A 17976-nucleotide genomic window follows, 5' to 3' on the forward strand; every position below is an offset into this window, starting at 1 on the left:
GAAGCCATGAGAAACATTCCCTTTCAAACCTGGTGAGAGAGGCATCCTGAAAGGGCCTTGCATTCCTTCCACCTGTGAGCGCCCTCACCACACAAAGGAGCCCCCGCCAGACCAAAGACATCAAAGCTCCCACAGAGCAACTGTTCAAAGCTACATACAAATCTCCCTGTGGGCCAGACAAAAAGGAGAGAGTGCACAGGGGTTGGCTATGTGTAGGGATTAGTGTAACAGGAGTCAGAAAACATGCGTTTTCTGAAGCTTGTTTTCTTTGTACAGTTACTCATGGCTTTACCGGTGTACAACTGGCCTACTGGTATTAACAAGGTGAAAATGTAAGGGGTTAAAAACATGACAGCACAAAGGGGCCTGCTAGCCGCAGTCGCTAAAAACATACAAAGTGTGTTATGTTTCCACTGCAATAGTTTAGGTCCCTTATGACGCAGTTACTCCGGTAGCAATGAAGTGACGATAATATTCAATCAACAGGATTACTTGTCTTTTGATGAGGGTTCCCAAAATGACTAAACAGCAGATTACAGTTTCCAGTCAACAGTTATCTGACTGACTACCTTGTTACCAGGGTTACAGGTTGTTTACTGAGATAATTAATCATGCTTGGAGACCGGACCGCATCTCATCATTCAGTTCCCCCATATCATGCGTATCTACCCAAAACTAGGGTAATTGAATGAATGTGAATACCTGATTGGTTGAACATCTAAATTGACGTTCCTTTTTATTTACCTGCCAAAGAATAAACACGTCCAAAGAGAAACGGTTTGCCGCAACAGACGGAATGTATGCGTTCGATGCTAATCTAGCTCTAGGAGCGAACAGAGCTTCTTGGATGATCTTTCATCAACAGGAATTCACAACAATGATGGGCCCCATTTGTCAAGCAAAACAAACACTTAAAAAGACATAGCATAATAGCGGCGCAATGACTGGAAGTCTATGGGTAACGTTAGTTAGTACTGGCTCGCTAAAACTACCTGTAACCTCACCCAAAATATCCCTTTAACCTGTTATGGCTGCATCCCTTTGTTCTCAATTTCCACCTGAAGACATACCCAAATCTAACTGCCTGTAGCTCAGCCCCAGAGGCAAGGATATGCATATTCTTGGTATCATTTGAATGTAAACATTCTGAAGTTTGTGGAAATGTTAATTGAATGTAGGAGAATATAACACAGTAGATCTGGTGGAAGAAAAGAGAAAGAAAGAGCATACGTTTTCTGTTTTTTATTGTTGTAGTATCATCTTTCACATGTACTAGAATAGCCACAGTCAGATAGGATGCTGGAGATAATGTTGATGGATAACACAAGAGGGCAACTGTAGGTGTGCACAGTTTCAGACTGATAACTTCAGGAATGGGTGAGCTACATGACATTTAGCATGAAGTCACCCAGGTGTCCCACACAAGTTGCCCAAATGTACCCAAGTGGCCGAATTGGTGAAATGACCTATAACTATATACAGCAGTGCAAATAACTATATTACAATACATCAAAAAGCAATTCTAACACACACACACACACACACACACACACACACACACACACAAAAAATGTTGAAAAAAATATTAGAAAATAAATATAGAAGAAAAAAAAAACAGTACACCCCTTGGAAATCCTCGTCACAGTATTTTGCTGCCTGTGCCCTGTCCCATAGCAGTCTCTTTCTGATGTAAAGCAGAGGCAAACTGAATAAGTGGTGCATTTCATGCGACACAGAACACAACGACACCTCCATGCTGTGCCCTTTTGGCCCTGAGGCACAGTCATGCCTGCAGTAATGAACTGTGGCATATGAACACCACTGGGGGCACAGGTAGAGCGGGCAGCTTGGCACCGGGGCCTCCCAGTCGGAGTCGCTATCACTGTGAAAGAAAACATAAAAAAATATTTGTATTGTATGAGCCTTTTATCATCACATAAAATAAACAGATTGTATAGAGCAGAGGGAACAGTCACTAAGGTGTTCCATTCAACTCCGGCCATTGTTATATATGCACACACACACACAAAAACAAACTACACATTTCATTGCAAAAAAAAAATATATTTTTTATATATAATATATATATATATTTATATTTCATAAAACGGCATTAGCACTTACCCGTCCAGAAGTACTTCCTGTCCTTGCAGAAACAGCTCCTCAGTTCGTTTGAATCATAACACTCCAAGATTCCTCAAACAAAAAATCTGTCTCACTTTCACTTTTACTTTAGAGTTTGACTTCGCTTTACATGATGTATTCGCCAGGATATCTTCAATGAAATCGTTGAAACTACAACTTTCCGAAATACAGCTGCACGTAAAAAGCCTTACAGCAACTGCTCTGATCATCAAGGCGAAAATGGAGTTCCCTGCGCATGCGATTACAACCAAGGAATTGTGGTCCAACCCCAAACCATTACATACTGGCGTTTACCTCAGCTCATTGGCTATCTACCCAGCTAGATTTCAAGAAGATCAGTGGTCATTGGGCAGAAATATAGTCAATCAATGAAGCTTTGCTAAAATTATTGGTGTGTCAGGTAGTCATTTATCGTTGTCTTCAAATCAGCTCACTTCGGTCAATTCTCCCCGCAAAAAAAACAATGATGTTTGACTGTGTTGCAAACATCCAGAGGAATGCACTGAAACCCACCATGACTATATAAACGATTGTTTACAGGGGCGAATCATGCCGAATGCTCCGTAAAAAATTGATAGAGATGGAATTCACGGCACAAATAGTTTACAAAATGTTTAGATTTAGGCAATAAAAATGGATTTTATCAAAGAAAACGGCACTTCATTTGATCAATGGGATACTCAGGAAGAGAAATAAGAGCAAGATATCAGAATGTAAGTCATAATTTTACCTTCAGATGTGAATGTCTAAAAACTGTCATGGCGGAAAATTTTTCTGTTCTTGATTGCTCTTCTCAAACAAAAGCATGGGATTTGTTCTCTGTAATAGCTATTTTAAATTGGAAAACGTAGTTTGATTACCAAGATTATATTCTTTTGAAGGGTGTAAGACACTTGCATTTTCAAGAATGTTTAATGTTACGAAATTTCCAATGATGTTGGTCCCTGTACGGGGATCGCAGCTATAACAGGTCCCTTTAACTACTGTAATGCCTCTCTTTGTGCTCAGTGGCAGTACATACAGTTGAAGTCGGAGGTTTACATACACCTTAGCCAAATACACTTACTCAGTTTTTACAATTCCTGACATTTTTAGGGTCAGTTAGCATCACCACTGATTTTAAGAATGTGAAATGTCAGAATAGTAGAGTGAATGATTTCAGCTTTTATTTCTTTAATCACATTCCCAGTGGGTGAGAAGTTTACATACACTCAATTAGTAGTTGGTAGCATTGCCTTTAAAACGTTTAACTTGGGTCAAACGTGTCGGGTAGCCTTCCACAATAAATTGGGTGAATTTTGGCCCATTCCTCCTGACAGAGCTGGTGTAACAGAGTCAGGCTGGTAGGCCTCCTTGCTCGCACACACTTTTTCAGTTCTGACCACAAATGTTCTATAGGGTTGAGGTCAGGACTTTGTGATGGCCACTCCAATACCTTGACTTTGTTGTCCTTAAGCCATTTTGCCACAACTTTGGAAGTATGCTTGGGGTCATTGTCCATTTGGAAGACCCATGTGACCAAGCTTTAACTTCCTGGCTGATGTCTTGAGATGTTGCTTCAATATATCCACATAATTTTTCTCCCTCATGATGCCATCTATTTTGTGAAGTGCACCAGTCCCTCCTGCAGCAAAGCAACCCCACAACATGATGCTGCCACCTCCGTGCTTCATGGTTGGGATGGTGTTCTTCGGCTTGCAAGCCTCCCCCTTTTTCCTCCAAACATAACGATGGTCATTATGGCCAAACAGTTGTATTTCATCAGACCAGAGGACACTTCTTCAAAAAGTGCGATCTTTGTCCCCATGTGCAGTTGCAAACCGTAGTGTGAGTTTTTTTATGCCGGTTTTGGAGCAGCCTTTCAGGTTATGTCAATATAGGACTTGTTTTACTGTGGATATAGATACTTTTGTACCCGTTTCCTCCAGCATCTTCACAAGGTCCTTTGCTGTTGTTCTGGGATTCATCTCTAGGAGACAGAACACGTCTCTTCCTGAGCGGTATGACGGCTGCGTGGTCCCATGGTGTTTATACTTGCGTACTATTGTTTGTACAGATGAACGTGGTACCTTTAGGCCTTTGGAAATTGCTCCCAAGGATGATCCAAACTTGTGTAGGTCTACAATTTATTTTCCCATGATGTCAAGCAAAGAGGCACTGAGGTTGAAGGTAGGCCTTGAAATACATCCACAGGTACACCTCCAATAGGCTAATTGACATCATTTGAGTCAATCAGAAGCTTCTAAAGCCATGACATCTTTTTCTGGAATTTTCCAAGCTGTTTAACTTAGTGTATGTAAACTTCTAACCCACTGGAATTGTGATACAGTGAATTATATTGAAATAATCTGTCTGTAAACAATTGTAGTAAAAATTACTTGTGGCATGCACAAAGTAGATGTCCTAACCAACTTTCCAAAACTATAGTTTGTGAACAAGAAATTTGTGGAGTGGTTGAAAAACAAGTTTTAATGACTCCAACCTAAGTGTATGTAAACTTCCAACTTCAACTGTACATCACAATGTTTAAATATTTTTTTATCTAGGAAAGTCAGTTAAGAACAAAATCTGATTTACAATGAAAGTGGAATTAAGTTTTTTTTTTTTTCCCAAAACATGCATCCTGTCAGCCAAAGCAATTAACTTTTTGTCCTGAATACAAAGTGTTATGTTTGGGGCAAATCCAATACAACACATTACTGAGTACTACACTCCATATTTTCAAGCATAGTGGGGAGTTTTTCAGGATAAAAAAGAAACGGAATGGCGCTAAACACAAGCAAAATCCTAGAGGAAAACCTGGTTCAGTCTGCTTTCCACCAGACACTAGGAGATGAATTCACCTTTCAGCAGGACAATAACCTAAAAAAGTTGGAGTTGCTTACCAAGAAGACAGTGAATGTTCTGGAGTGGTAGAGATTCAGTTTGGACTTGAATCTACTTGAAAATCTATAGCAAGACCTGAAAATGGTTGCCTAGCAATGATCAACAACCAATGACAGAGCTTGAATTTTGAAAATAAAACATGGGTAAATGTTGCACAATCCAGTTGTGGAAAGCTCTTAGAACTCACCCAGAAAGACCCACAGCTGTAATCGGTACCAAATGTGCTTCTACAAAGTATTAACTCAGGGGTGTGAACACTTCTGTATTTAACTTTCAATACATTTTCAAAAATGTCTAAAAACCTATTTTCACTGTCATTATGGGGTAGTGTGTGTATATCAATGAGAAAAAAATGAACGTAATCAGTTACAATGAGCTGCATGAGGCAAGTTCGTCCCAAAATAGTGAGTTGGTGTGACTGAGTTAAGTGTGTGTGCGTGCATGCATCCCAACTACAGTGCCTTCATGGAAGACCGAGGACTTTTGACCAGTGATTTATTTAATGAGAGAAAGTATTCCTTCCACTGCAGATCTAAGGCTGATCTGTGAGGAGCCAGAGCTCAGATAATGTTTTCCATGTTCGCCATTTCCACTGTCCCCGCTACTTACCAGCTGACAGTCCAGACAAATCTGCTCAATTCAAAAGGCCCAATCGAAGCGCAAACTCTTTTACTCTTTCCCTTATTCTTATGGCTCTCTCCCTTATCCTAGTTTTACCCCCTCTCTCACTCTCCCTCCTCCTAACCCCTCTTATCTGTCCAGAGTCTTGTATTTTGACAAATGTCACCTAGTAAAAATTCCTGCTTGCCACTGGTCCCTGAAAGTCACACAGCTGCGCTGGATAGGAAGCGGATTCCCCATACGCTGGATTGCCAGATTCACCAGAAGAATCCCTTCAGAAAATTAGCAGCCCCTATAGGGAGAAACTCAACACGGCCAAAATTGAATGCTCAACCGGCAAGTTCAACAGCAGACAATTTTTTTCTCTATCTGGAGAGACTGCGAATATCCTTGAATTTAGCATACCCTACCCTGACTGTGGTAGAGTAACTGCAGACTGAAGAGAGTGCTTGTGCAAGCTCTTTCAGTGATACAGGATTGTCTGCCGTCCTCCCTGGCAGAGATAAGGAAAAGCTCATTCAGTCAGCCAGACCCTCGGATTAAGAGGCCAATTCGCAGGCTGTCACTCAAGCATGGCAGTCAGTGGCTCGTCAAAAGAAAGGACAAAGGTCCTTAAATGGGAAAATCGTGTTTTATTTCTCACCAGGGCAGAATGAAAAGTGGAGAGAACATTTGCTCAGATTGGTTTCTCAATCAAGCACAATTTAAACCCTATTTTTCGTAATCATGAGGAAATGGGAAAGTATTGTGAGAACCCATAATATCCACATCTAGTAAATGTCACAAGACGAGCAAATGACTGCAACAGAAGATGCCGTATAGTGTCTATGACCATAATGGCTTTTCTAAAACACCACTAGTCACGTGGTGCCACAGAAAGCACTCAAACTATCAAAAACATCCAGTGAGATTCACGTTTATGTGGTCGCCTTAATGGACAGATGGAGAAGCAATGGAAGAGACCTAGAAAGATGGTGGGACTGGACATTTTGCAGAAGAATGCATACTCTTTCAGGGCAGCTGAAGTGCACCCAACCACTAACAAACATGACCAACTAACTTTTTCTTAGCGGTCCAAATGTATATATAAAAAAAGTAACAGTCAGCCTTGAGGTATGCCTCACCAGTTTCTCTTTGAAGACCATTTGTCTGAGCCACTTGAAGTCCAGCGGTTTGAAGGCGGAGAAGACGAATAGCGAGTCCTTTTCGTAGCGCTCAGGCTTCTGAATGGCCCCCTCAGGGTAGGTGATGCGCATGGTGGTCTTGGTGCCCACGTCCTTGCCGAAACCAGTCACAGGAGCCTCGTTCAACCTGCGGTTAGAGAAGAAATGCTATGGGGTGAATACATTGTGTGTTGACATCACAACAATCTGTGGCTGGCACCCAGGCTACCAAACTAACCCCAAGTCCATTAAAGTCTACCCAGTGTCAGAGTTCAAAAGGAGGAACTGACATTCAGCAGAACTATCATCTTTACCCTCTTAACTGGCATCATGTTGCCCTTCAGTTGGAAGTAGACTCACCTCACCACAATGTCGTAATCATCTATGCGCGAGCCCAAAGACTTGTTGGCCAGGATACCACCATTGCCCACAATAATGCATCTTTTACAACCAAGACTGGAAGAGAAGAACATCTGAGGGGTTAAAAACTGTGTGTGCAAGCGAGTGCGCTACTTAATTCCCATGGCAATTACCTGTCAAGGACTTCACCCAAGCCATAGTTCTTTGTTGCAGTTAGAATACTGTCTATGATTCTTTCTGCAAAATTAAACGGGAGAGAAAAAGAAAGTTTAGATATCAACTACAGTTCATTGTTGTTGCTAGGTCACAGACAAAACCCCTCATGAAAGGATTAATTGCTCCTCTTTTATAACAAACTGTCGAGGACTTCAACGCCCAGAAAACAATGTAGCAAGCTAGGTGGTCCTTGGGAGAAGGTCTGGAGGAGAAAATGTTCCTAACCGTTTATTAAAATTACAGATAAGGATAAGCCACGGGCCCGGGGACAGTAACATTGGAAAACCATCAGCCCTTTCAGGAAGGATGAATCCGGGTGAAACGCTGCCCATAAAACCACTCAGTGAGGAATGCCGTTTTCAAACAAGCACATTCTCCCGGTTGAAGTGTGCTGTGCTAGGGCTCTCTCAGTGTGGACACGGAGCTGGGTCTGGTGGTGTGAGATACGGGGATGTTTAGCCATAGCGTGCATTCCTGCCATGTTCCAGAGGGTATTCTGGCAGAGTCATGACTCTGGTGTTTAAGACACATTTGTCTTCGCTCCCCCACCCCCACACAGCCCACTAGCACCTCTTGACTCTTTCCTCCTCATATTAGTCATAGGTCTACCATAGATCGGGAGATTTATATCTAGGTTGTGTGTCCAATTTATCCAACAAGGTAATATCCAAATGAATCACTCGCTTGTATAATCACATTTCAGTTGCGTGCTGGATCCATTTGTTCAACAACTGATATGAAATGTCATTAGGCTCAACCACAACCCCATGTAGGCGTCTCATTTGCTTCTTGCAAGAGTAATGTAAGTAGGCCTACAGCTTTATCCCCTCTAACGAGCCTCGTGATTAAACAGCACAAAATGAGCAGTGGCCCATTGTTTGGACGCTGTGTCGAAGTCTGGCATCAAGCATCACCCCGGTCAGCATAAACAGAAGACCAGACCACACCCGACTCAATAGGGTGAAATCAACCCCCCCCCCCAAAAAAATTGGGACAGGTTTCTCGAAGAGAGACATTGCGCTAATTGTTATGAGCACCCAGGATAAACACTTCAGCCAAGTATGTCTAGGCGGCAGCTCAGATAAATGGCCGTCGTCTTGAAGTACACTTTTCTGGCAAGGAAAATCTTCAGCTGAAATGTGGAGGAGGGGTTGGAGGTGTCACTGAACATGATCTCAACGTTCTGCTACAGCGTGCTGCTTACACAAGGTAAAGGGAGACAAGTGAGACTGGTCAGTCGAACATGAAGAAATACATGCAAACATACAATGCTTATTGAATCATTAGGGATTTCCAAAGAGCATAACTGCACCCAGGCCAGACATATCTAAACTTTATAATATAGCTACAGTGGGGCAAAAAAGTATTTAGTCAGCCACCAATTGTGCAAGTTCTCCCACTTAAAAAGATGAGGCCTGTAATTTTCATCATAGGTACACTTCAACTATGACAGACAAAATGAGAAAAGAAAATCCAGAAAATCACATAAAAAATCACATGTAGGATTCTTTATGAATTTATTTGCAAATTGTGGTGGAAAATAAGTATTTGGTCACCTACAAAGAAGCAAGATTTATGGCTCTCACAGACCTGTAACTTCTTCTTTAAGAGGCTCCTCTGTCCTCTACTCGTTACCTGTATTAATGGCACCTGTTTGAACTTATCAGTATAAAAGACACCTGTCCACAACCTCAAACAGTCACACTCCAAACTCCACTATGGCCAAGACCAAAGAGCTGTCAAAGGACACCAGAAACAAAATTGTAGACCTGCACCAGGCTGGGAAGACTGCTTGGTTTGAAGAAATCAACTGTAAGAGCAATTATTAGGAAATGGAAGACATACAAGACCACTGAATCTCCCTCAATCTGGGGCTCCACGCAAGATCTCACCCCGTGGGGTCAAAATTATCACAAGAACGATGAGCAAAAATCCCAGAACCACACGGGGGGACCTAGTGAATGACCTGCAGAGAGCTGGGACCAAAGTAACAAAGCCTACCATCAGTAACACACTACACTGCCAGGGACTCAAATCCTGCAGTGCCAGACGTGTCCCCCTGCTTAAGCCAGTACATGTCCAGGCCCGTCTGAAGTTTGCTAGAGATAATTTGGATGATAATTTGGATGATCCAGAAGAAGATTGGGAGAATGTCATATGGTCAGATGAAACAGTAAAAACTCAACTCGTCGTGTTTGGAGGACAAAGAATGCTGAGTTGCATCCAAAGAACACCATACCTACTGTGAAGCATCATGCTTTGGGGCTGTTTTTCGCTGCCCAGGCAACGAAAGAGTGGCTTCGTAAGAAGCATTTCAAGGTCCTGGAGTGGCCTAGCCAGTCTCCAGATCTCAACCCCATAGAAAATCTATGGAGGGAGTTGAAAGTCCATGTTGCCCAGCAACAGCCCCAAAACATCACTGCTCTAGAGGAGATCTGTAAGGAGGAATGGTCAAAAATACCAGCAACAGTGTGTGAAAACCTTGTGAAGAAATACAGAAAACGTTTGACCTCTGTCATTGCCAACAAAGGGTATATAACAAAGTATTGAGATAAAGTTTTGTTATTGACCAAATACTTATTTTCCACCATAATTTGCAAATAAATTCATAAAAAATCCTACAATGTGATTTTCTGGATTTTTTCCCCCTCATTTTGTCTGTCAAAGTGTACCTATGATGAAAATTATAGGCCTCTCATCTTTTTAAGTGGGAGAACTTGCACAATTGGTGGCTGACTAAATACTTGTTTGCCCCACTGTATCTATTCTAGGTGTCTTTTAAAGAGAACATTATGGTCTGCTCAGTTGGTCTAGGCCAGTGGTTCCCAAACGTATAGTCCCGTACCCCTTCAAACATTCAACCTCCAGCTGCGTACCCCCTCTAGCACCAGGGTCAGCGCACTCTCAAATGTTGTTTTTTGCCACCATTGTAAGCCTGCCACACGCACACACACTATCTGATACATTTATTAAACAATAGAATGAGTGGGAGTTTGTCACAACCCGGCTCATGGGAAGAGACAAAGAGCTCTTACAGGACCAGGGCACAAATAACAAATATCAATAATTTTGCTCTTTAGTTCATCATCTTACATATAAAACCTTATTTGTTCATCAAAAATGTTGAGTAACTTACCACAGGTTAATGAGAAGGGTGTGCTTGAAAGGATGCACATACACTACCGGTCAAAAGTTTTAGAACACCTATAGTGCCTTGCGAAAGTATTCGGCCCCCTTGAACTTTGCGACCTTTTGCCACATTTCAGGCTTCAAACATAAAGATATAAAACTGTATTTTTTTGTGAAGAATCAACAACAAGTGGGACACAATCATGAAGTGGAACGACATTTATTGGATATTTTCAAACTTTTTTAACAAATCAAAAACTGAAAAATTGGGCGTGCAAAATTCTTCAGCCCCCTTAAGTTAATACTTTGTAGCGCCACCTTTTGTCGCTTGGGGTATGTCTCTATCAGTTTTGCACATCGAGAGACTGAAATTTTTTCCCATTCCTCCTTGCAAAACAGCTCGAGCTCAGTGAGGTTGGATGGAGAGCATTTGTGAACAGCAGTTTTCAGTTCTTTCCACAGATTCTCAATTGGATTCAGGTCTGGACTTTGACTTGGCCATTCTAACACCTGGATATGTTTATTATTGAACCATTCCATTGTAGATTTTGCTTTATGTTTTGGGTCATTGTCTTGTTGGAAGACAAATCTCCGTTCCAGTCTCAGGTCTTTTGCAGACTCCATCAGGTTTTCTTCCAGAATGGTCCCGTATTTGGCTCCATCCATCTTCCCATCAATTTTAACCATCTTCCCTGTCCTTGCTGAAGAAAAGCACGCCCAAACCATGATGCTGCCACCACCATGTTTGACAGTGGGGATGGTGTGAGCTGTGTTGCTTTTACGGCAAACATAACGTTTTGCATTGTTGCCAAAAAGTTAAATTTTGGTTTCATCTGACCAGAGCACCTTCTTCCACATGTTTGGTGTGTCTCCCAGGTGGCTTGTGGCAAACTTTAAAGACACTTTTTATGGATATCTTTAAGAAATGGCTTTCTTCTTGCCACTCTTCCATAAAGGCCAGATTTGTGCAATATACGACTGATTGTTGTCCTATGGACAGAGTCTCCCACCTCAGCTGTAGATCTCTGCAGTTCATCCAGAGTGATCATGGGCCTCTTGGCTGCATCTCTGATCAGTCTTCTCCTTGTATGAGCTGAAAGTTTAGAGGGACGGCCAGGTCTTGGTAGATTTGCAGTGGTCTGATACTCCTTCCATTTCAATATTATCGCTTGCACAGTGCTCCTTGGGATGTTTAAAGCTTGGGAACTCTTTTTGTATCCAAATCCGGCTTTAAACTTCTTCACAACAGTATCTCGGACCTGCCTGGTGTGTTCCTTGTTCTTCATGATGCTCTCTGCGCTTTTAACGGACCTCTGAGACTATCACAGTGCAGGTGCATTTATACGGAGACTTGATTACACACAGGTGGATTGTATTTATCATCATTAGTGATTTAGGTCAACATTGGATCATTCAGAGATCCTCACTGAACTTCTGGAGAGAGTTTGCTGCAATGAAAGTAAAGGGGCTGAATAATTTTGCACGGCCAATTTTTCAGTTTTTGATTTGTTAAAAAAGTTTGAAATATCCAATAAATGTCGTTCCACTTCATGATTGTGTCCCACTTGTTGTTGATTCTTCACAAAAAAATACAGTTTTATATCTTTATGTTTGAAGCCTGAAATGTGGCAAAAGGTCGCAAAGTTCAAGGGGGCCGAATACTTTCGCAAGGCACTGTACTCATTCAATGGTTTCTCTTTATTTTTACTTTTACTTGGTTTCTCTTTATTTTTACTGTAGAATAATAGTGAAGACATCAAAACAATGAAATAACACATATGGTATCTTGAAGTAAGCAAAAAAGTGTTAAACAAATCAAAATATATGTTGTATTTGAGATTTTTTAAAAGCTTTACCCTTTGCCTTGACAGCGTTGCACACGCTTGGCATTCTCTCAACCAGCTTCATCTGGAATGCTTTTCCAACAGTGTTGAAGGAGTTCACACGTATACTGAGCACTTGCTGGCTGCTTTTCCTTCACTCTGCGGTCCGACTCATCCCAAACCATTTCAATTTGGTTGAGGTCGGGGATTGTGGAGGCCAGGCCATCTGATGCAGCACTCCATCCCTCTCCTTGGTAAAATAGCTCTTACACAGCCTGGAGGTGTTTTCGGTCATTGTCCAAATGATAGTCCCACTAAGCACAAATCAGATGGGATGGCGTATCGCTGCAGAATGCTGTGGTAGCCATGCTGGTTAAGTGTGTCTTGAATTCTAAATAAATCACAGACAGTGTCACCAACAAAGCAGTCCCACTAAGCGCAAACCAGATGGGATGGCGTATCGCTGCAGAATGCTGTGGTAGCCATGCTGGCTAAGTGTGTCTTGAATTCTAAATAAATCACAGACAGTGTCACCAGCAAAGCACCCCCACACCATAGCACCTCCTCCTCCTCCATGCTTTACGGTGGAAAATAAACATGCAGAGATCATCCGTTCACCCACACCACGTCTCACAAAAATCTCCATTTGGACTCCAGACCAAAGGACGCATTTCCACCGGTCTAATGTCCATTGCTCGTGTTTCTTGACTCAAGCAATTCTCTTCTTCTTATTGGTGTCCTTTAGTAGTGGTTTCGTTGCAGCAATTTGATCACAAAGGCCTGATTCACACAGTCTCCTCTGAACTATTGAGGCTGAGACGTGTCCGTTACTTGAAATCTGAAGCATTTATTTGGGCTGCAATTTCTGCGCCTGGTAACTAATGAACTTATCCTCTGCAGCAGAGGTAACTCTGGGTCTTCCATTCCTGTGGCGGTCCTCATGAGAGCCAGTTTCATCATAGCGCTTGATGGTTTTTGCGACAGCACTTGAAGAAACTTTGTTTTTGACATTTTTCCGCAATGACTGACCTTCATGTCTTAAACTTTAAGACTTAAAGTAATGATGGACTGTTGTTTCTCTTTGCTTATTTGAGCTGTTCTTGCCATGATATGTACTTAAAATCCTAAGGGACACCTGCTAATTAAAATGCATTCCAGGTGACTACCTAATGAAGCTGGTTGAGAGAATGCCAGGAGTGTGCAAAGCTGTCAAGGCAAAGGGTGGCTATTTGAAGAACCTCAAAAATATTTTGATTTGTTTAACACTTTTTTGGTTACAACATGATTCCATATGTGTTATATCATAGGCCATAATGTCTTCACTATTATTATACAATGTAGAATAGGTTAAGAGTAGGTTAACTCTGCAATATTGGGTTATATTGGAGAGAGTCAGTCTAAATCATTTTCCACACACAGTCTGTGCCTGTATTTAGTTTATGCTAGTGAAGGCCGAGAATCCACTCTCATATAGGTATGTGGTTGCAAAGGGCATCAGTGTCTTACCAGTGCGATTTTCCACAGCAGGGTACTCTGAGCGCAGCCCAATCCAGAAATCTGGCAGTGGCTTCTGATTACATTTCCACAGAACCGCTTGTTACAATTTCAATGAGGCTCTTTTGTTCAGATATCGATAAGTGGACTGGAAGCAGGGCATGAAAGAGATAACAAATCCAGTTGTTTGCTTGTGTCATCCTTTTCAGGAAAGTACCTGCATAATTGCACACCAAACTCAGGTGCTTCGCTATATCACATTTGACATTGTCCTTAAGCTTGAGTTCATTTGCACACAAAAACATCATACAATGATGGAAAGACCTGTGTGTTGTCCTTCTTAACGCAGACAGAGAAGAGCTCCAACATCTTAATCATAGCCTCAATTTAGATTCAGATCATTCAGCTGAGAAAAAACATCACCCAGATAGGCCAGTCGTGTGAGAAACTCGTCATCATGCAAGCAGTCAGACAAGTGAAAATGGTCAGTAAAGAAAACTTTAAGCTCGTCTCCCAATTCAAAAATATGTGTTAATACTTTGCCCTTTGATAACCAGCGCACTTCTGTAGGTTGTAAAAGCATTACATGGTCACTGCTCATATCATTGCATCGTGCAGAAAATGCACGAGAGTTCAGGGGCCTTGCTCTAACAAAGTTAACCATTTTCACTGTAGTGTCCAAAATGTATTTCAAGCTGTCAGGCATTCCCTTGGCAGCAAGAGCCTCTCGGTGGACGCTGCAGTGTACCCAAGTGGCGTCGGGAGCAACTGCTTGCACCTGCGTTACCACTCCACTATGTCACCCTGTCATGGCTTTTGCGCCATCAGTACAGATACCAACATGAGCAGTAGCTACATTTGGCTATATACGGACCGTTAGTGGAATTCCCGCGAGGGAGTAATGGTTAATGTGATTGGATGTTAATTATTTGACTAGGCTACCTGTATTTGACATCGTGTTATTATTTCACTAAACACTAGCTGGTTCAATTTTATTTTTGGCAGTGAAACGAGGCTACTCAGCAGAGAGAAAAAAATATATAAATGAACTGTTTGAAAATGTGATTAAAAATATATTTTACATGTGAATCACATTTTTATTTGGTGTACCCCCGACGGCATTGCGCGTACCCCCCAGTTTGGGAATACCTGGTTTAGGCAATCCAAAAGCTTATACCAATATATAGGTCCAGATGTCAAAAAGGTCTGTGTGAAAAAACGGCCCCCCCATGCTTGCTTATAGTATGATGGAGAGGCCAGAAACCACATGAAGGATGAAGGTTTCCCCTGTGTTTTCTAAGTCTAGCAAACAAGGCTGCTTGGCCGCAAAAAAAAGTACAAATAAACTTTTATTTTCAAGGTTTCTATTTTTTTGCTCCTAATTTGGAATCCTTTGTGGAGTTCTATTCAAGGTCCACACGTATCACCTCTCCACATGAATACAGCTAAAAGGGAAACCCCACTGCAGTCACAAACCGTGGAGAAAACAGAAACCAGGTGTAGCGCATTTGCCTTTGAAAACCAGCATGCGAGTGTGGGGTAGAGGGCTCTTGCCAGAGCACAAAGGTAACATTCAGTGTACCTTTACATGCACTTCGCTCCTAAGTGTTGGAAATTGAATGATAGAGTAGCCTGAAATCATGCTCCATCTTATCTTCCCAATTCCGATCGCATGATGTGCTCATGTTTGATTCGTAAAATGCATAGATTCTTGACGGACCCGTCAGTGAGCTACCTAAACCCGTATTGAGATGTGACTAGGTGGAATTTTGCTTTCTGGAATGCTATTAAGTCCGGAGGTTCTGGGCGGCACTAGAAAGTTGGCTGTCAGAAATACTACAATGTAAACCTACTTTTAAACCGTCTGTCTGCATATTTCAAGACATGTGGGGGTGTAGTGAGATAACCGATGGATTTGACAATTCTCTTCAAATGTTTTTTTTAATACTAAAACTGCGGAAATTAATCCGCCATCAATAACAATGGATAAATCTAAGGATTAATTATTTAAATTTTGAAAGTGCGTGGGCTACGGAGAGTAATAAAATGGTGCAGTTTCAGACCATGTGGCGGAAAGTGATTCGGGCGCTGGTGATGGAGGTGTGTGCTAGCAGGTCTGTCTGGGCAGGTGTGATGTAGTTGTTGTCGTTTGTGATGTTTATAAAATAAAATCTGACAAAAAAAATGAATTAATAAATAAAACAGGAGTCCCCATTCAAGTCAATGATGGCATAATGGGTGGACTGGCAGCCATTACTAGTGTACCCATAGAAGCAAAGCTATGTTGAGACAACGGGATTCTAATATCCCATAACTCTTTTCAACGATGGGACCGGCTATGTAAGTTAGCAACGGCGCTGGTCTCAGATTTGTGACGACGTTGTCTTAACCTGTATATGTTCGACCTATGAGCAAATTAGGAAGTCAAATATGTGCTATGATTTGTTGATTCAACTCACATTACAAAAAAAGTACATTCCATTGCATGAGCCACATCCGTTAACGTCATTTGAATGAACATTCTACATTTCCATGGAAATTACTACATCACAATACCAGCCAGACATTGGGATTGTACCCATGAGTATGCCAGTCAAATTGCCAGGGTTAGAGGTTCCAAGCATGTTCTATTCACTCTATTTCTATGTGTGCTGCTCCTGCATTTTGGTCATTCAGTCAGCTGTTCGATATCATTTTTTATTTTAATCTAATTTTATTTTCATGACGTTCTTCATCCATAACAGTTGGTTATTGTGCCAGCCCTACTGCGTCACAATTGAGGAAAGACGGGTGTTGAAGTTGAAGAAAAAGCCATAGAAGTTTGTAGAAGTTCAGAGAAACTGAAGTGTTGTCTCACTGTCTAGATGTTGCCGTAGCAAGAAACGTCCTGTAATATCCAAGCATCCCATTCTCACCCTCTACCCTTCGCCCCAACCCAGGCAATGGCAGTGTGTGTAACCATCAGAGAGCATGACAGAAGAAGCGTGAGATCGACCCAAGTAGGCCAGGGGGGATGTTCTGCCAGCTCTATCACAAAGCGTGAAGATGCACTAACTGGCCCGTGGTGATAAGGATGGTAGAGCTCTGGCACCCTCTTCTCTTTAGCTTACCTATCAAGCACAAATCATCATCTATACACAGTTCCAAAACCACCATGACAAGTTAATGACACACCCATTGCCATCAATGAGATACATGGAATAATCAAATCTGTCTAATGCTAGACGCACAATTTGTCTTACCTTGTGTTTTGAATCCAAATGGAGGCAAGTAATTGCGGACTTTGGCCAGCCGCTTGAAGTTCCGGTCGAGAAACATGGGAGCTGGCTTCATGAACCTGTGAGAAGAACAGTAGAAAGAATAGAAGGAGGGATTACTGTAAAACTTCAATAAATAGCCTGGCATTTTAAGTCGCTGAAGAAAAACAGCACATAGAGACGGGCTCCTATTTGAGCCAAGCGTCGATTTACCTAAAATTTCTTAGGGATAGGCATTGGATATGCATTGGTAGCATTGGCTAGAAAACACTGATGTTTCTAAAACGGTTAAAATAATGTCTGAGACTATAACAGAATTGATATGGCAGGCGGAAATCCAAAGATGTATTATTTATTTGTTTTTAGCTCCCAGGCTCTTATAATGGGTTTCTATTGTTTCTATGTAAATCTGTCTGCCAGGTTGCAATTCCTATGGCTTCCACTATTTTTTTAAAATATATATTTTTATTTTACCTTTATTTAACTAGGCAAGTCAGTTAAGAACAAATTCTTATTTTCAAGGGGCAGAACGACAGATTTGTACCTTGTCAGCTCGGGGGTTTGAAGACCGTCAACCGTCTTTATTTGAGGTTTCAGGCTTTTTTTGGGGGAAAATCAAACAAGTATTTGGAGTTTTGGTGAAGAGACCACAGGTACAATATCAGTCTTTCAGAGCGCTCGGAGGAGGGCGCTCGGTTACTAATTTTAGTTTCCTATTGAACATACAAATTTCCGTATTAAATATTATAGTTAATTTACATTTTAGAGTACCTGAGGATTGAATAGAAACTTTGTTTGACTTGTTTGGATGAAGTTTAGCAGTAGCTTTTTGGACTCCTCTGTCTGCATGTTGAACGAGTGGATTACAGAAATCGATGGCGC

At 41.7% G+C, this 17976-nt stretch overlaps 1 protein-coding gene across 5 annotated transcripts in view; it reads right to left on the minus strand.

The window, feature by feature from the left end:
- LOC139387307 (CMP-N-acetylneuraminate-beta-1,4-galactoside alpha-2,3-sialyltransferase-like) overlaps positions 1 to 17976 on the minus strand; it is an 83008-nt gene that overhangs the window by 25793 nt on the left and 39239 nt on the right. For all 5 annotated transcript variants that reach the window (XM_071133428.1, XM_071133425.1, XM_071133429.1 and 2 more), the window contains 4 exons: positions 17080 to 17174; positions 7349 to 7412; positions 7176 to 7271; positions 6777 to 6963 (listed from right to left, as the gene is read on the minus strand). In XM_071133428.1, coding sequence (XP_070989529.1) covers positions 6777 to 6963; positions 7176 to 7271; positions 7349 to 7412; positions 17080 to 17174 — 442 coding nt within the window. The remainder of the gene's footprint in view (positions 1 to 6776; positions 6964 to 7175; positions 7272 to 7348; positions 7413 to 17079; positions 17175 to 17976) is intronic.

This window comes from Oncorhynchus clarkii, chromosome 28 (assembly GCF_045791955.1).
Source record: "Oncorhynchus clarkii lewisi isolate Uvic-CL-2024 chromosome 28, UVic_Ocla_1.0, whole genome shotgun sequence".
In the NCBI taxonomy this organism is placed as follows: Eukaryota; Metazoa; Chordata; class Actinopteri; order Salmoniformes; family Salmonidae; genus Oncorhynchus; species Oncorhynchus clarkii.